Here is a 21,794-nt window from a genome sequence, read left to right as displayed (position 1 = left end):
ATTTTCTTGATTTTTCTTTTTTTATTATTATTATTATTATTATTATTTTTTTTTTTTGTTATAAACAATTACGTTGTGTATTTCGCGTCGATATTTGTATTTAAGGAAAAATTTGCACGAAAATATTTTGTGATTTGTTCCGATTATTATTAATTAGTGATTGTTTAATAATAATAAAAAAAAAAATAATAATAATAATAATAAAAAATAGGAGAAAATAACGGGAGAGAGAGAGAGAGAGAGAGAGAGAGGAAATTATAAAAGTTGAAAAGAAGAAAGAAACGGAGAAAGTTCCTCGTTCGTAGACGACGTTCGATTCGGTTAATCTCGTTCTTCAATAGTGTTGACGAGTATAAAACGAATTGTGTGTGTGTGTTAGTAGTAGTCGTTGTCGGGTTCTTATAAAATCGTCATTATTACGGCAATCTATTACGCACATATACCATCAAGGATCTCTCTTTCTCTACGTTGAACTTTCTTCGAGATCTTTTGGTAAGATTATAAACTTTTTTTTATTAATTATTAATTTTTTTCTTTTTTTTTTTTCTATATATCAAAATTCCATTCATTTAAATATCAATATCAATATACATATATGTATATATATGTTTACATTTGCATTTTATCGAAATTTATTTTAATTATAAAGTGAGGATAATAAAAAGAGTTAATTAATAATAACAATAATAATAATAATAAAATTTCTCTTACAATTTCACTCGAAAAATTTGTAGATACAATTGCATAACGTTTGCTTCTTATTGCGTGAAAGGGTTAAGTGGGGAAGGAGGATTGAATAAAATAAAATTAAAATTGTTTAAAAAAAAAAAAAATTGAAATTATTAATAAAACAAAGTTCATTAAAAAATAAAATTAATAAAAAGTGGGATAAGGAATGAATAAAATAAAATTAAAATTGTATAAAAAAAAGAAGATAAAAAATAGAAATTGTTATTAAATAAATAAAGTAAAAAAAGAGAAGGGGTTACAGGAATGAATAAAATAAAAATAAAATTGTATAAAAAAAAAAGAAAATAAAAAATAGAAATTGTTATTAAATAAATAAAGTAAAAAAGGAGAAGGGGTTACAGGAATGAATAAAATAAAAATAAAATTGTATAAAAAAAGAGAAAATAAATGAAAAGAAATTGTTAATAAAAAAAATTCATTAAAAAAGAAAATTAATTAAAAGAGGTGTAAAGAATGAATGAAATAAAATTAAAATTGCATAAAAAAAGAGAAAATAAAAAATAGAAATTATTAATAATAAAATTCATTAAAAAATAAAAATAAAATTGTATAAAAAAAAGAGAAAATGAAAAAGCAAAAATTATTAATAAAAAGTGAGGGGAGTAGTAAATAAAATAAAATTAAAAGTGAGAAAATAAAAAACAGAAATTATTATTAAATAAATAAAGTAAAAAAGAAGAGAGGGGTTACAGGAATGGATAAAATAAAAATAAAATTGTATAAAAAATGAGAAAAAAAAACGCAAAAATTATTAATAAAAAAAATTCATTAAAAAATAAAATTAATAAAAAGTGGTGTAAAGAATGAACAAAATAAAATTAAAATTGTAAAAAAAAAAAAAAACAGAAAATGAAAAAGCAAAAATTATTAATAAAAAGTGAGGGGAGTAGTAAATAAAATAAAATTAAAAGTGAGAAAATAAAAAACAAAAATTATTATTAAATAAATAAGGTAAAAAAGAAGAGAGGGGTTAAAGGAATGGATAAAATAAAAATAAAATTGTATAAAAAAAAGAGAAAATAAAAAAGCAAAAATTATTAATAAAAAAAATTCATTAAAAAATAAAATTAATAAAAAGTGGTGTAAAGAATGAACGAAATAAAATTAAAATTGTAAAAAAAAAAAAGAGAAAATAAAAAATAAAAATTATTATTAAATAAATAAAGTAAAATAGGAGAAGAGGTTACAGGAATGGATAAAATAAAAATAAAATTGTATTAAAAAAATGAGAAAATAAAAACCAGAAATTATTATTACAAAAAAAAAATAAATAAATAAAGTATAAGAAAATTTTAATAAAATATTTTATTTATTAAAAAAAAAAAAAAAAAACTGAAGCAGTAGTTTAAAAAAAAAATAAAACAGTTATACTAAAAAATGTAAACACAGTTTTTTTAATTTTTTTTTTTACTTTTATTAGTTTAAAAATGACATTTTTTTTTTTTACTTGTATCAATTTAAAAATGACCTTTTTTTTTATCAAAATAAAATAAAAATATTTAACATTCCACTACAATGAATAATTGAAATATTCACTCGTTCGTAGAATTAGTTTACGATAAAAAAAAAAGAAAAAAAGAAAAAAAACATTGTTAACACACGTTTGTGAATTTTATTTTTTTATTTATCTTTTTTAAACTTAATTACAATTATTACAAAACTGAATGAAAGAATTTTCATTGGAAATATGATTGGTGATATATAGGAATTGTTTTTTTTTTTTCGTTTGACAGAAAATTACTATAGATTCATTTCAATTGTATATAATGATGAAAAGTAATTCAATAAAACATCAACACCACCAATACTATCAACCATTATTATGCATCAACCACGTGGATAACTTGTTTTATAAAATCAATTCTTGCTTCGTATTATAAAAGAATAAAAAAAATGGAAAATAATGTTTTTATATAATCGTTCGATTTAAATTAATCATTCCTCATTGTTTTTTAAAAAGTAATAGAAAATTAACATAAATAATATAATATACATATATATATATTAGTTTGTTGTTCGTAGGATATAATAGTAGTCTCGTAATCTGATTATAACCCATTGCTTTCCACCTTTCCCCCTTCACCACCACAATTCCTTGATTTATTACATTTGTATTTTAATTAAATCGAAAAGTTAATCGATTCAACGTAAATTGACGTCATTAAAAAAAAAAAAAAAATATTACGAACAAAATGAATATAATATTAAGTAGTAAGTAAAAAAAAAAAAAAAAAAAAATAAAAGTGAAATAAAAAAGAAAATTGATGATTTGGGATGGATGGTGAGGGGTAGAAATGGGAGAAGGGATTAGGAAAATGATTTTGTAAAAATTTGATTAACGTTGAAGTATTTAAAGAAACAAAGAAAAAATAATTAAATAGATATAATAGGTGTCAGATTATTTTTTTAAAATATAAAATAAAATAGAAATATAAATAATAAGAGTATGATTTAGAAAAAAAAAATAAAATAAAATAAAAAAAAAAGAAACTAAGTTAGTTAAATTACAATTTAGTTTACAATTAAAAAAAGCAAGTTTTACTAAAATAATATAGGAAATATAAACAATAAGAGTATAGTATAAAAAAAAAAATAAAAATAAATAAACAAAAAAAGTAAGAAAAAAAGATAAAAAAAGATATTTGGTTTTTTTCTTTTTATTTTACAAAACTATTTTATATTTTAAGTATTCAAAGATAAGAAAAAATAAAAATAGAATTCACGTTATTTGTAAAATAATGAAAAAAAAAAATAAAAAAAAATAAAAATGAAAAAGGTATCTGTGAATTTTTTTTTATTTTTAACGAAACTATTTTACGATTAAAATATTCCAAGAGAAAAAAAAAGAAAAATAATATAGGAAATATGAACAATAAGAGTATAATATAAAAATAATTAAAAAAAAAAAGTAAAAAAAGATATTTGGTTTTTTTTTTTCTTTTACGAAACTAAATTAATTTTAAATTTTATATTTAAAGTATATTCGTAGAAAAACAAAAATAAATAAAATTCACATTATTTTCTAAAAATAGAAAATAAAATAAGATTTAAAAAAAAAAAATTAAAAAAAAAAAAAGGATATTTTCGAATTTTTTTTTTTTTAGTTTGTTTTTTTTTGTTTATTTTTTTTTTATTTTTTACAATACTATTTGATATGAAATTATCATTGATATGTGTTATAAAATTCGTGATTAAAGTTTTTGATGGTTTTGTCAAGTCAATGGGACGTTGTCGTTGTAGTCGTCGTCGTCGACGTTGGTGGTACAAGGTCGACCATACACCTTAAACGGTAACTTCCTTATGCCATCTAATAAATAATTTTTCAAGTAATTTCATATATTATAACACGCACATTATCGCCTTGAACGTTATTTATTTAACCATTTGTATTCAACATTATCTTTCCTAGTTCCCATTGTGACGAGTAGAATTTATTTTTTTTTAATTTACCACACTAAACACTTATATATAATTATTAGTCACTTATAACAGTATTGTTATTATTATATTATCGTTATTATAATATCATCGTTTTCATTTTTCAACGAAATTAACACAAAACACTTATATATTATTATTAGTCATTTATTACAGTATTGTTATAAATAATATCATCGTTTTTATTTTTCAATTTAGCGCACTAAACACTTATATATAATTATATTTATTACAATATTATTATAAATAATATCATCGTTTTCATTTTTCATCGAAATTAATACAAAACACTTATATATAATTATTAGTTATTTATTTCAGTATTATAATAAATATAACATCATCGTTTTTCTTTTTTCAACGACATTAGCACAAAACACTTATATATAATTATTAGTTATTTATTTCAGTATTATAATAAATAATATCATCGTTTTCGTTAAAACTCAAATTATTTTTCTTTTCTTTTTTTTTTTGTTTTGTTTCCTGTTCATTGTCATAGTTTATTTAATTTCTAATTAAATTTCTTTGTGTGTAAAAAAAAAAAAAAAAATAAAAATAAAAATGGTTTTTTTATATTCAAAAATTGTTTTAGTATTTTTTAATGGATTCGTTTTTTTCATTTTTTTATTTTTTTTATTTTTTGTGCAATGTTTAGTATTTATTTTCTATAATTTATTTTCATTCTAAATTTTCCGTTGAAACAAATAGTGTAAAAAAAAAAAAAAGTAAAGAATATTTTTCTATTGAAAATATTGTTTGTAGTATTTTTAATGAATTCGTTTTTGTATTTTGTTTTTACTTTTGTGCAATGTTTAATATTATTTTCTAGAATTTAATTAATTCTAAATTTTCAGTAAAAGAAAATAAAAATATTTTTATTATAGTCCATTATTTTTATCGAATTTTTTTTATTTTTTTATTTTGTCTAATCTGTAGTGTTATTTTTTTCTATAATTAATTTAATTCCAAACGTCTTGAAAAAAAAAAAAAAAGAATATTGCTGCAGTTGATCATTATTAATGAATTCACTTTTTGTTTTTTTTCAACTTTGTATAGCATTTAGTGCTATTTTATGTAAATAATGTTAATTCTTGTTAGAAATAGGAAAAAAAAGAAGATATTATTGTAATTCATCAATTTTAATGAATTCTATTTTTTTATGTTTTTTTGTTTTTGTTTTTTTCTTTCACTGACTCATGTTTCACTTCGATTCGCTAATTTTACTATTTTTAGATACTAAACCACTCTTATTTTACTTTACTTTATTTTACTTTACTTTACTTAACTTAACTTTTCTTTGCTTTCGAGGATAACGACCTGTTGTTACGCGCGATAAAAGACATCAAATACTGAGAGAAAGAGAAAAGAGAAAAAGAGAGGAAAACTTAGGCAAAAAAAAAAAAAAAAGAAAAAAAGTTTCTTATAAACATTACGTTAACATGTTTTATAATTCATTTCTGTAACGATACTAAAACGTAGATATAATAACAAAATAGGATATCATTTTAATTCTTACAACATAAAACATATTTTTATTTATTAATTTATTATTATACATACACTATTATAATCAGATTTTTTATTTTATTTCAAGAAATTCTATTAGTTATTAGAATTTGTAATAATATTATAAATAATATTGAGATATTCTTCATATTATTATATATTATATATTTATAATGATACTATTACATTTATAATCATTATTTATATAATAATAATAACAATAATAGAATATATATATATATATATAATATAATAAATATAGTATAATAATATAATATATTTAATATTACATTTATTTATTATATTCAATTTAATTATTATTTTTAACTATTTTAATTATATTAATTATACTATATTTAATATATTTAATATTATAATTTATATATATTATATAAATACTAAAATATTATATAATAATATTTATTTATAATATATTATATATTTATATTAATAATAAAGGACGGGTTCATGGCTCGGTGCTAGAGTAACAGGCTCGTATACGTAGTATCGTGGGTTCGAATCCTCGCAGTCGCGAAAAGAAATAATAATTATAATTATAATGTAATAATATTGTATTATAATGTAATTAAGTAAATTTTTTATTTATATATTATGTTATATTATATTATATAATATAATATAATATTATGTATTATAATATATTAGATAATATAATATAATACATATAATAATATTATATATAATAATATAAATATTATATATATTATAATATATATATATATAAATTTTATATATAACATATATAATTATATTATATATATTTACAATAAATAATAATAATATAAAATATATACACATATATAAATTAATATACATATAGAAAACTAACATCTCAAATTCACTATCATTATATATATTTAATTTAATATATTATATTTAATTATATATAAATATATATAATATATAAAGTGTGAAGAAATATATATTGAACTTGTGAAGTTAGTAGTTTTCTCTATGTAATATGTGTTTATAATTATTTAAATATTAATTATATTAATAATATATGAAATTTTTTGTTGTTGCTTTTATTTATTTATTTTTTTTTTTCGTCAAAAATACAACTATCTCATTTTTGTTATCTATCATGTATGGCCTTATTTTTAAAAGTACATCCTTGTCGCGTAAATCGTGATACACATATACACATATACACACATAAAGTATTATACCATACGATTGGCACAACGTTTTACAAAACATACGATGTCTTAAGTATGACGAAACCCGATAAAACTCCTCTCTTTTCTATCGTGTTCGTACTATTCACGATGGTGCGAGTATTACACATTTAAAAAGTTATTTACCTGGGTCGTTCGGGCATCTTGACATTGTACGTAATGTACATAATCGTGCTAAGAATACATAATCGAGGCCTACTAATACGAAATACCATACTGTAACTATATTCAACTAAATCTTCTAATTCAACTAAAACTATTTGAATTTGAGGTTAGTTTTCTCCATATAATGAATCTTTAATTATTTTTATTATTAAGGATTATTTAATTATTATTTATATATTTAATAAATATATTTTATTTAATTAAATAATTAAATATTAATTGTATAATGAAAAATAAGAAAAATAAAATAGAAAAGAATTTTGAACCAAGATGGCGTAGATAGACCAAAAAAAACAACATTATTAACCTTTTTTAATTCACTTGAATTGTTTTTTAGTTTAGTTGGACGTATATATGCGTTTATAGAATTCTAAAGGGTTTAAGAATAAAAATACTATTTTTTATTTGAATATCTGATTAAAATAAAAAGGCTGGGGGAGTGGGAACTGTGGGACGGAATTTTGTTTATTTTTTTTGAAATTTCGCGTGGTTATTTTTATAAATAAATATTCTTACAATCGTATCAAAGATAAAGATCATATTTTAACGAGATACAAGTTACCTGCTTACAACGATAATGCACGAAATTAAAACACTAATCGTTAAAATAAATTTTAAATACGTGTGATAATGTGTAATAAATTATCTGACGTTTTTTTCTTTTTTGTTTTCTTTGTTGTTTGCTTTTTTTTTTATATATAAAAGGATGATAAAAAAGATGAAGACGATATGATGCGAGTATTTTGCAAAATTTATGATTAATTTAACGATTTAAACGAAATGCACTCAAACAATATATAAATAAAAAAAATATTGCATTATATCAGATGTACAACTTTGTTTCTACTATTTTCCTACAGATGGCTGGGTGTAGATATGGCCAAAAAATTCGCAATTTTTTTCTATAAGCCATCTGTAGGAAAACAGTGGAAGTAAAGCTGTAAACCTAATAAATATATATTCACACATATATATTTTAAATTTAAAAACAATTATTATAAATATATTAATTAATAAATTAATATTACTTTCAGTATTATATATAATATGTAATACTTATGGTAATTAATATAATGCTAAATATAGTAAATTAATATATTAGGTGTAAAACTTTGCTTCCGCCATTTTTCTATAAGCCATCTATAGGAAAATAGTGAAAGTAAAGCTGTAAACTTAACGAATATACATTAATATATATTTATAGGTTATTTATTTTATTTTAAATTTGAAAAAAATTATTATAAATATATTAATTAATAAATTAATATTAATATAATACTAAATATATAAAATTAATATAGTAGGTGTAAAATATTGCTTCCGCCATTTTTTCTAAAGCTATCTGTAAGAAAATAGCGTAAACATAGTTTTTGTACACCTATTAATTAAAAAGATATATTTATATATTATAAATAAATAAGAGAATGAAAAAGAAATTGAAGATGAAGAATAGAAAAATAGAAAAGATAAAACTGTAATATTGTATAGTTGGTATCTTTGCAAAAGTTGTGTCAAGCAAATGTTGTTACCGAACCTAACAGAGCCAACTTTTCTATTTATTACGCGAGAAATGAATTGCGACATAACTGATGTGAATTTTCTGAAAACAAATCTAATCTTGCTTTCTCTTAACAACCATTGGCAGTGTTTGTAACACATCATCATCATCATCATCATCATCATCATCATCATCATCATCATCATCATCATCATCATCATTATCATCATAATCATCCTCATCGTTCTATATGTTTCTTTGTTTTCATTTCTGAGTAAATTTACGAGACGTGTTTTACTTATTTAAGCTTTTTAATCCATTTGAGTATCACCATAGACGCATATTTGCGTTTAACGAAATTAAGTGTTGACTACATGTTTTAATATCAATAAAATTTTTTTTAAGTTTAAGTTTAAGTTTAAGTTTGTTTGATTTCAGGATTTTTATTCTTTTTATTAATACTATTGTTTTTTATGATTTATTTGTAGTAATTTTTAATTACTTTTAGGAGAAATATTATTTAGGATTAAAAATATAGTTGTGGTAGAATTGACAATGGTATTTGGAAAATCATTTCTATTTATTATTTTAATTTATAAATTTATTTATAATTTTGTATATTATTCGTATGTTAGTATTTTTATTATTTAATTTTATACATTAAATTTATATTAATTATATTAATATACAAATATTATATATTATAATAAATTATATTTAAATTAACATTATATATTAATAATATATTTTAAATTAATTTAACTATAACTAATATATAAATATTATATATTAAATCTTTTCAATTTTTTATTTTAATTTATAAATTTATTTAATTTAATTATAAATTATATTATTTGTTTGTTAGTATTTATTATTTAATTTTATAAATTAAATTTATATTAATTTTATTAATATACAAATATTATATATATTATAATAAATTCAAATGTATTAATATATTATAAATTATATATAATATTAAATATATAATATTATATAATAAATATAATAAACTTATATAATAATAATTTTATATATTATATAATATTATATATTATTATATAATAATCTATATATTATAAAATAATATATTATATAATAATATATTATTTGTATAATATAATTTTATATATATAATGATAATTATATTAAATTATATATGTATATTTTTTAATTTATTATAATATAATATAATTTAATTATATTAAATTATATAATATATATATATATAATTATATATATAATTTTTTGTATATTAGTTTATTTTGCACACATATAATAATTTATTTTAATTTACATTATATATTAATTTATTATATATAGTAACCATCAAAATGGTTGTATGGTTGAACCCAAATGCTATTTTTTTATTGATTTTTATTTTAATTCATTATAATATTATATAATTATTGATTACACTACTACATATCTATATAATCGTATGATATAATCAAAAATCTTATTAAAAAAAGCATTCCTTAACAATAAATTACCAAAGCTACTATATTGACTGTATATATATATTATTTCTTAATATTCTTAATTAGGAGAAAAGAAAATACTCTTTTTATTACAATGATTATGTAAAAATGTATTGTTATTCTTTCTCTCTCATTCTCTTTCTCTTTCATTTTATTTTTTTTTTATATTAAACAATTCATCGTCAATTCCTTTTTCCTCGTCACGACGTACCATCACGCGGTGCCCATTAATACTTTAGCCAGTGCCTTATGGCACCAGTAACAGCAACACCAGCAAAAAAAAAAACATCAGCATCAACAACACGTTGTTGGTGTATGCTGTATTAGGTTTATTCGTGTACGTGCGCTCGTGCGCTACTGCGCTAGTGCACGCTAAGGAGACTAACTGTTCCCTGTAAAGTCTTTGAATTCTTCTCTCTCTCTCTCTCTCTCTCTCTTTTTTTCTCTATCTTTCTCTTTCTTTCTCGTGTGTTAAAACGAGTTCTCTCGAGTTATGCACTTTCGCTACTCTTCGTTGCAACTATCGTGCAATGATGGTGTGCATACCAGTTTACTTCGATATTATCATCATTATCATCATCATCATCATCATCATCATCGTCATAATCATTATCATTATCATCGTTGTCCAGAATTTGTTACATTTTTGAAGAGAAAAATCATATCTGAAAATTTGACATTTTGCGATAACGATGAGAATAAATAATCATTTTTAATACTTTATTATTTATACAGTAAGATTATAAATTATTTGTATGAGTGTATGTTTGTGTAACTGTATAAGTGTATATATCTGATTATTCGTGTAATTACAATCTTGTACCATTTAATCTTTTTATCATTTTTCTGTTTTTTTTTTTTTTTTTTTTTAGCACGCATACGCATTTAGTTTTTAACGTGTACTACATACATACATACACACATACATACATGTACTTTATGTCATGCATGGTAATATAACGTTATCATTGTGATGAGTATTCTCTTTTTTTTTTTTTGTTCTTTTTCTAATTCTACGTTCAAATATTACGAATTTATGAATGCATTTAATGTAGAAGATATTTATCTTAAAATGTGAGATATTTAATAGGTAAAAAAAAAAAAAAAAGAACACGGTGTAACACCATTACTATTGATGTTCGTACATATCATCTTCGTACAATTCTAGAGGTACGATTATACACATATATATATGTGGCCTCGATGCACAAACTCTAATTGTCATCTTTAAGTTTAAAGTGAACTCAATTGCTTTCCTACAACCGGTCACATATGGGATCATTTAAAATCTTGTCGAATCTTTCAACTTTTAAAAAAAGAAGAATTTAGAAATATATTATTACAATTAATCTTACTTATAATTAAGAAAAATGACCATATATTAATATATAATACTAAATATAGTATTAATTTATTAATTAATATATTAATAATTATTTTTGTTAAATTTAAAATATATATTAATGTATATTTATTAGGTGTACAACTTTACTTTCACTATTTTCCTGCAGATGGCTTATAGAAAAAATGGTGGAAGCAAAGATTTACACCTGATATATTATTTAATACTATATTTAGTATTATATTATTATTAATTTGTTAATTAATATATTTATAATAATATTTTTCAAATTTAAAATAATATAAATAACCTATGAATATATATTAATGTATATTTATTAGGTTTACAGCTTTGTTTCTACTATTTTCCTGCAGATGGCTTATAGAAAAATGGCGGAAACAAAGTTTAACACCGCATATATTAATTAATACTATATTTAGTATTATATTAATATTAATTACTTATTACATTTTATATATAATACTAAATATAATATTAATTTATTAATTAATATATTTATAATAATATTTTTCAAATTTAAAATAAAATAAATAACCTATGAATATATATTAATGTATATTTATTAGGTTTACAGCTTTGTTTCTACTATTTACCTGCAGATGGCTTATAGAAAAATGGTGGAAGCAAAGATTTACACCTGATATATTATATAATACTATATTTAGTATTATATTATTATTAATTTGTTAATTAATATATTTATAATAATATTTTTCAAATTTAAAATAATATAAATAACCTATGAATATATATTAATGTATATTTATTAGGTTTACAGCTTTCTTCTACTATTTTCCTACAGATGGCTTATAGAAAAATGGCGGAAACAAATTTTAACACCGCATATATTAATTAATACTACATTTAGTATTATATTATTATATTAATTGTTAATGTTAATTATTATTTTATTTTCTATTAAAAATAATCATTCTAAATAATATTATATTATTATTTATTAATAATTAATAACACTACGATTGATATAAATACTTTTATGATACTATAACATAAAGTGTGACTATATATTATAATAATTGGAAACAAACATTAGTATAATCTGAACAATTATATCTATCAACTATAATAACTTTGTGCTCTGTTAAGCATAAATACTTATAGAAATTAAAATAGAAATAAAAATGGAAAAAAAAAATGTAGTAAGTTCATGAATAGTTTCGTAGAACACACATATACATAATATTAAGTATAGTTAACGAGTAACGACAAATGATTTTCTTACGCAATGACACAATCCTCTCTCTCTCTCTCTCTCTCTCTCTCTCTCTCTCTCTCTCTCTTGCTCTTTTGCAATGTACGTACACGCCCACACACGCGTGCAATCGAAATACAAGCATATATAAAGATAGGATAGGTAGACAGACAGACAGACAGCCAGAAAGATAGACAGACAGACAAACAGACAGACACAAACAGACATACAGACGATACAAGTTCGAGCACGCGCTCGTTTATTTGTGTTTGTGTGTATGTGTGTATTTGTGTGCGCATGAACGCGTAAAAGCCATGGCCCGTTTTCCGTCCTCGGACCCGTTATAATGTATACAGTTTTTCGCAAGATATTCTGAAGGTATTTTGTTTGCTCGACGCGTTTTCGAGTTTTTATTTTGCAAGCAAGCAAAATGATCACTGTTGCGATACTTTCTGATCATACACAAATACATATATATGTATATATACGAGTTTAGTGTATATACATATACACACATTCGATTTCTATCTTACAGTTGGACAATATTATTGTCATCGCTTAAAATAAATCTTACTTACATTATTCGTGTTAATAGATACCTGTATATATAACAAAATAGGTATAATAGGTAAAAGATAGTTAGTGCAGAAATTTATATATATATAGGGTACTGTGGTTATACATTGCTGTGGTTTAGGTTATAAAATGTTAATTTAATATAATACTAAATTAATTAGTAAATTATAACAACACACACATACACAATAATATACACAATTATAGAATAATAATATTCGCAAAAAAAATATAAAAAGCAAGGTTAGGTTATGTCATATGTAAATATAAGGTACTGTGGTTATACGTTACTTTGGTTTAGGTTATAAAATGTTAATTTAATCTAATATTAAATTAATTAGTAAATTATAACAACACACACATACACAATAATATACACAATTATAAAATAATAATATTCCCAAAAAAAAAATATAAAAAAGCAAGGTTAGGTTATGTCATATGTAAATCTGAAAAAAAACGTGAAATAATTGAATTGTGGTACACCGTTATCTGCCGAAAGCTTCCAGTACTTCATGACCTTGATAATCTCTAAATAATAAATTCTTAAATTGGCAATTAAAAATGCAAAATAATCGTAATAAAAACTATCCTATCTATTAAGTTGAAAATATAAAATCCTGTATTAAAATCCTATAAACATAAAAAAGAATACTATATATATATATATATATATATATATATATATATATATATAAATGACACATATATTGTATTTAAATAGTTCCAATAATTCGATTAATTCGTAGTAATGTTAATAATTAATTCTCAACAAATGAAATAATAAAAAGAAAAATAAGAATGAAAATTAAAAAAAAAACAATAAAAAGGAAAATGTTTAAAAGATAAGAATTGATCCAAGAATACTTGTGTGGATCTGTTGCGATCTTACGATCATCTATTCATTAAACAACAAACGTACAATAATTATGTAGAGAAAAAATGCGTATATGTGTGTGTGTGAGTGAGTGAGTGAGTGAGTGAGTGAGTAAGTGAGTGAGTGAGTGAGTGAGTAAGTGAGTGAGTGAGTGAGTGCCTGCGGGCTATAATATACAATAGGAAGAAACATCGAGGTCATTTTAAATTCATGGTCGATTTTATAACTTCCTGTGTATATCGAATTATATGTATAGAAACAAAATTAATTAACTAATTAATAATCGCACAGTTTTTTTTAAATATTAAAAGAAAAAAAGGAAATTCAAGTTAATACATACAATTATTGGACATACATTTAGACATACATATATATATATTTATATTATAGTATATATAATATATAATATAAAATAATATATAATATATATAATAATATGATAAGTACATATAATATATAATATATATATATACAATATTATTATATTATAAATTATATTAAATTATATTAATATTATTATATTATATTAATAATATTGTATATGTAATATATAATATATAATAATATATAAAATATATTATTAGAAGATATACAATTAGAAAATATCAATTTTCACATTCATGTACTGTTCGGTCTCGTTTAATTTCTCGTTTAAGAACGGATATTACGCAATACAATCGTAAGCCACTCTTGGAGATACATATATGTATATGTAAGAAGAATCTAAACTCATATAAGTCGAGGTTGCCATAAGGAATTCTTTAGAACGCGAAACTTAGACTTATGTTTAAGGAATAACGTTATTTCCTAGTGAAACAAGAAAAAAACAAACATTTTCCATGCTTGAAACGATCTGTGTTATCTCATGAGGATTAATAAGAAAATGTTACGTTTGTAGAAAAGAATCTAATAAAAAAAAAAAATAAAAAAATATTGGTCTCAATAAAAACCTTTTTTTTTTTTATTATTTAATTAGGAATTTTATAAGGTTGACATTTTTCTTGTTTAAAAATAAAAAAAATAATAACAAAAATTAATAGATAAAAGATAATACATAAGTGACAAAATATTTATAGTACATAAATATATATATATAATTATAATAATATATATTAATATAAAAAATAAATATTAGTATATAAATTAATTATATATTAATTAAATAAATATAATATATAAATAGAACATAATAAAAATATATATTAATATAAATATAAAAGATAAATAAATATATTATTCAAATATATACTAATATATGTAAAATACATAACTTCTACTAACCTGGCCTTTTAGCTCAGTTGGTTAGAGCGTCGTGCTAATAACGCGAAGGTCGCGGGTTCGATCCCCCCAAGGGCCAAAAATTTTTTTTATTTGGTTCCTGAAAATAATATAATATAGAATTTATTTATATCTAACACATAGATTTGGAATGTCTGAGAATAATAAATTATTCAGTTGATTGTTTATTATTTTGTATGGGTTTGAAGCAATGAAATATTTTCTAGTAACTCTGAATATAATCTAGAATAAATAAATATATAATTAATAAAATAAAATATATAATTATATATAATAAATAAGTATATAATAATAAATAATAAATAATAAAAAATAATGTATAATATAAATATATACTAATATAAATATATTATATACTATTATCCTATAAAATAATAATATTAAATAAATTAATACAATAAAATACAAAATATACATACATATATTATATTATAAAAAATTATATATAACAAAATAATTATAAAAAATAAATAAATATATATATATATTAATAATAATATAATTATTTATACATATATATAAATAGGGTACTGTGGTTATACGTTGCCGTAATATAATTCTAAAATTAATAACAACACACAAAATAATACACACAATTAGTAATGGGATACATAAAATAATAATACACGAAAAAAAAAATATAAAAAGCAAGGTTAGGCTATCTCAAATGTTAATCTGAAAAAAAAAAACGTAAAATAATTAAATTATGATACATCGTCCATCTATCGACAATTTCCATTACCTAAAGACCAAGAGATAACCTCTAAATAATAAATCCTTAAATTGGCAATAAAAAATATAAAAAAATTCGAGATATATATATATGTATATATATATAAATGTACAATAAATTTGTATTGCTATCCACAAGTATGAAAAAAAAAAAAAATACTACACATCAATTATTCATTTACATTGGCTGATCATTTTGTATATTTATTCACAATAAATTAATTTCTTTTGTTTCAGAAAGGATAAGTGTGCTGAGCCTTTGTTCTGGATTCCCAGGACGAAGTTGTCCGTCCTCGTCCTTAAACAAAATGTCGATTATAATGCAATACGTGGACCGGTTCCACGAGATCTTGGACAAACACGCAGGTACGAACGCGCTTGAACCCATTTCATTTAAAATATATACATGAGTTTAATATACACACATGTACACACATATACACATTTATTTCACAAGAGATATTTAACTTTCAATACGCATCGTAAAACCCTGAAAGAAGACGAGGCGTTTTCGTCAGATATTCAAGGTCCTTTCTTTAAGAAATACACCCGGAAATACATTAATAATTTATTCCTCATCAATTGTTTTTTTTTCTTCTATTTTTTTTTGTGATTTATCCAATCAACGATTCCGTGTTTTTTTTTTTTTTTTTTTTTTTTTGTAAAAACCAAAAATTCTCAAATTTATTGCCTACTAAAAAATTCTATTCTAAAATGTTATTAGGAAATAAAAAAATTGATGAATTTATGTGACGTTACTTTAAAATACAATTTGCAAATTTGGTTGTTTATTTTACGATTATTTAATTTATTATTATTATTATTATTATTATTATTATTGTACATTTTTATTTGATCGTTTGTTTTTTTTTTCTTTTTTTTAATCATCGATGGAATAATTTAATTCTTTTGCTAAAATCGTTTCCTACGAATGAATTAATAATGATAATTATCTTTTTATCTTCGGGAATCACCCATTATGGAAAGTTTCTATTTAAAATTGTTCAATAATTCTCTTGTGAATAAAAAAAGAAAAGAAATATTGATTATTATTTTAACAAGAATTATATTTTAGAAGAATCCTTCACCATTTTACATGTATAGATAAGTAATGAGAAATATTTGAATAATTATAAAAAAAAATATATATGTATAAAAAAAGGGAGATTGACAGTAGAATACAAAAAAGTGGATAGAGAAAGGAAAAAAAAAAAGAAAAAATTTGTATAAAATAACAAATCTCGTCACTAAATCATTTACTTAGACGAAGAAATAGAAAATATCATTTGACGTCCATCAAAAAGCAAACTCTTTAAAATTAGTTGTATCCATCATATTTTATAGACTTGTAAAAAAAAAAAAAAAAGAAAAAAAAATCTATGATTTCCTTCAATCAGACATTTATAAATATATTTCTTGTTTATTTCTCACTTGTATTTTTTATTTTTTTATTATTATTATTTTTTTTTAACAATTAATTTGCACGTAGTTATCAGACATATACATAAAAAAAAAACAACCTACACATTCCAACTAATACTAGACAAGAATAATCATGTTTGTCTCTTGGTAATTTGTAATACGAACAATTGGATAATCAGTCGATGATTTTTTTTTCTCAACGATTCAAAGTATCAAACTAAGTATCCTATATATATATATGTATATGATTTCTTTATAAAAAAAAAAATAATAATAATAATATATTCGAGGATTATAAAAGACGTGTCAATTACTGCTACTGTGACACGTATTTCCGTTAAGCCAATGCTAGCTAACTCATAAACATAATAATACGCCAATACAGAAAGGAGAAAGAAATAAAAAATAAATTAATGCTAAAATACAAGTGCAAACAAAAAATAAAAATTAAAAAAAAAAGAAGGAATGAAAACTAATGAATAATAAATACAATTTTACATTAACATACAGTTGTAAAGTATCTACTAATCATTAATTATTACTAACACGTAGTTGTATTACGTGTTAAATATATTAAAAAAAAAAAAACTAAATAATTACATTTTAAATAGAATCATGTAAATAAGAAATTTTTATTATAGAAAATGAAAAAAAATGATGAAAGATCATTCGATTGACGTTATTGAGTTGTAAACAATTATGTTGTCGAATGTATCTCTTCTTTTTCATACTTTACTTACTTTGTTTGTGTCTAAACGAGTTGAGTTGAGTTGAGTTGAGTTGAGTTGAGTTGAGTTGAGTTGTTGAGTGATTTCGATGACAGGACAAGACAGAAAACGTAATACATCAAGGAAACGTGATTTGAATATGCAACGTTCAACGTAAAACGGGGTTGGTTATAAGGAAAATAATTATACGAAATATAAATATATTTTTAATTATGCACACATACAGACAAATACATACATCCAAATAATATATATAATATAATTTTATAAAATATATACAATATAATATTAAATAACTGGTTGTAGCTCGGTGCTAAGGACACAGATTGTTAACCTTAACACCGCGAGATCGAATCCTGCCGGTCCGGAAAATAAAATTTTTATATATAATAATATAACATTAATAAAAAAATTTAAAATTACAACGTGATATATATAAAATAATAAATATATTATGTTATATAATTATAATATTATAATAGTAATAATTATATTATATAATAATATATATTTGTATAATTAATAGTATGATAAATATTATTACAAGATAATATTAAATTATATATATAATATATTAAATGTAATTTATATTGTATTTATATTTTTAAATAATATATAATATAATATTAATAATATATATATTAACATAATATACATAATGCAATATATAAATATATATTATTATTGTTTACAAATTATACATAAATATATATAAATATTGCACATTATGTATACTACTATAATATAATATATTATTGAAATAATATTAAATTATATTCTATATAATATTATATATATTATGTTAATAAAATATTGTAATAATATTATGTTAATATATATTATTTATTTATAAAATATTGTATTTAAGTGTCTGATTGATTATTATTAAATTATTTATTTTTGTTTGTTTTTTTTTTCTAGACACACGAACGACAAATTGGCTGTTGATGAAATCACCATTTCCCACGTTGTTCATATGTCTCACATACGTTTACATCGTGAAAGTTTTGGGACCAAAACTTATGGAAAATCGAAAACCATTTCAATTGACGAACGTTTTAATATTTTATAATTTATTTCAAGTTATCTTCTCAGCGTGGTTATTCCATGAGGTAAGAATTGTTCTTTTTATTTTTCTCATTTTCTTGTAACTTTTTTGATCCTATATTTATTTATTTTTTCTGTTTTTTTTTTCATTTTCGAGAATAATTTTAACATTTTAATAATAATTGAAAAATTGTTATTTTTCTTTAACCAATCATTATCATCCATTAATTATTTGTTTAAAAAAAATATATATATATATATATTTGTAAAAATTGGATTCACGTGGCAAGAACAACACCCAGATGGTTTTAATTATCATTGGTCAGATTGAAATTGAAAACAGACACACACACTCACACACATACACATATTTTGACAGAAATCTACAAGCTGAGTATGTACGTTCTATCGTAAGAAATTAACCCTTATCATTCCAAGAATTGTACAAATTGATTTGTTTGTCCAACTCCAGACGAATTTTTTGTTCATTTTTTATTACATACATTTTATTTATTAAATAATAATATATATAAATATTGAATAAACATTACGAAGAGTCTTACCAAAAACTAAAAAGAATTTATTAATTATTTAATTTCAAATTATGATCATAATAAATCGTAAGTTTCATGTTTAATAATTTGATACAAAAGTTCTAGTAACTTTAACATTATAAATATTACTATTTAACTAAATAAACATAAAATTGAGAAATTATGGTAGTTGGAAACTGGTCCAGTGTTGTATTGGGGTGATAAGTTGGTTAATGAGTTAGAACGGCATAATTTGGTTTATTTTGGAAATACAGTGTCTGATGGGTGGATGGTGGGGCCACTATAGTTTCCGTTGTCAACCAGTGGACTATTCGAACAGCCCAACTGCAGTTAAGGTAAGTTTTATCCCTCCAATCAGCGGATGTTTAAAGTAACTACGTGTGAGAAAAAAAAACAACAAAAAAATATTGAAAAAAAAAATTTCTCAAACGAGTTGATAATTACAAAAGTGTAATACAAAATAATGAATGCATCATCGTTGTAGATAACAGTGTAGTTTCTCATTGGTTCTCATCCGAGTATGCGCTTGGCTGACTGGGACTTGGAAGATGTGGTTGCATTTTCTATTATAACTATTCTTTATTCAAACACAAATACACACACATACACAAATATCATTTCATTTACATTCTTTGTAATTTCTTAGGTAGTGGTGAAGTAAAAGGAAAAAAAAAATGAAAGAGAAAAGTATGAATAAAATAAAATTCTTCTTTTACCCTGACGCAACCCTGACACAATCCTTCTATCCCTCATATTTTATAATATATAGTTTCTTTTATTTATTTATTTATTATTATTATTATTATTATTATTATTATTATTATCTTTTCTTCGAGTTCTATTTTAAATTCTATTTGTTATTTTTTATTTGATTTTTTTTTTGTAAATCGAGGGGTTATAGAAAATTTGTGTTGAAATTGTAATTTGGTTACCTTTATTGTTGCCTATTGACGGTTGTGGTTACAGATAGGAATGTCCGGATGGCTGACTGGAGAATATTCTCTAACGTGTCAACCAGTAGACTACAGTGAACGACCTCAAGTACTAAGGGTGAGAGGTCTTGGCTCCCTATTAACCCATTCTTAATACTTATATGCTGATCAAAAATTATATTGATTTTATTCCCATATATATATGGGAATAAAATCAATATAATTTATATATATATATATATATGTTAAAACAAAGTATCAATAGTATTAACCTACTGACTGTTACTTATTCTTATACAGAAACTAATAATTAAAATAATTATATATATAATTATACAAAAAAAAAATATACATATTAATATACAGAATATGACGAATATATACGTAAAGTAAATAATTATGTTGAAAAATACATTTTGAGACTAGTTTTTTGATAAGTCATTTTTGTTACACGCGCGTGGATACTTTAAATATTATAATTTACAGAATTATTTGTTTATTTTGTAATGTTTAACTTTAGGAAGTATTGGGTTGTTCGGAAATTTCGTGCCAATTTTTAATAGGTGGCATAACATTTTTTTTTTACTGAAAAACCTGAAAAATTTTGGTAGGATGAAATTTTGATGTTATCCATAAAGATGGCGTAAAGTTTTGGAACAGATTGATACTTAAATACGTTGGGTTTTAATCTTCTGTCTAAATGGTCACGAATTTTCCGAACAATTCAATATTTACTGTATTTTTATCTGTACAATTCATTTTCTAAAGTATTATTCTGTTACACACTGTATATTCCATTCGTACAAGGTCTTGCAATTATTTATAAAATAAATTTAATATTTGTTCGAAATGAAAAAGTATTAAATTGAATTAAACACAAATTAATTGAATTAAAATTAAATTAAAAACCATGGATCAGCATATAAAACCATTTGAAATTCTTTACGTTGATATCCATTTTCCTATCCGACGTTATTATTGTTTTTTTTTTTATTTATTTAATAAATACAT

The 21,794-nt window shown here is 21.2% G+C and overlaps 1 protein-coding gene and 1 non-coding gene across 2 annotated transcripts in view; both read left to right on the top strand.

Moving 5' to 3' along the window:
- LOC107071049 (very long chain fatty acid elongase AAEL008004) overlaps positions 1-21,794 on the top strand; it is a 36,956-nt gene that overhangs the window by 11,636 nt on the left and 3,526 nt on the right. The window contains exons 2-5 of the mRNA XM_089174432.1: positions 16,338-16,466; positions 19,172-19,362; positions 20,106-20,186; positions 20,818-20,901. Of these exons, the coding sequence (XP_089030558.1) occupies positions 16,409-16,466; positions 19,172-19,362; positions 20,106-20,186; positions 20,818-20,901 (414 nt within the window). The 5' untranslated portion in view covers positions 16,338-16,408. The remainder of the gene's footprint in view (positions 1-16,337; positions 16,467-19,171; positions 19,363-20,105; positions 20,187-20,817; positions 20,902-21,794) is intronic.
- On the top strand, positions 15,353-15,426 carry TRNAI-AAU (transfer RNA isoleucine (anticodon AAU)). The gene has a single exon. It is a non-coding gene; the product is annotated as a tRNA-Ile (tRNA).

This window comes from Polistes dominula, unplaced genomic scaffold (genome assembly GCF_049000335.1).
Source record: "Polistes dominula isolate Pdom_NZ unplaced genomic scaffold, Pdom_raw_medaka contig_83, whole genome shotgun sequence".
In the NCBI taxonomy this organism is placed as follows: domain Eukaryota; kingdom Metazoa; phylum Arthropoda; class Insecta; order Hymenoptera; family Vespidae; genus Polistes; species Polistes dominula.
Note: the sequence above shows the minus strand (reverse complement) of the source record. Positions and strands in the feature narration are given on the sequence as shown.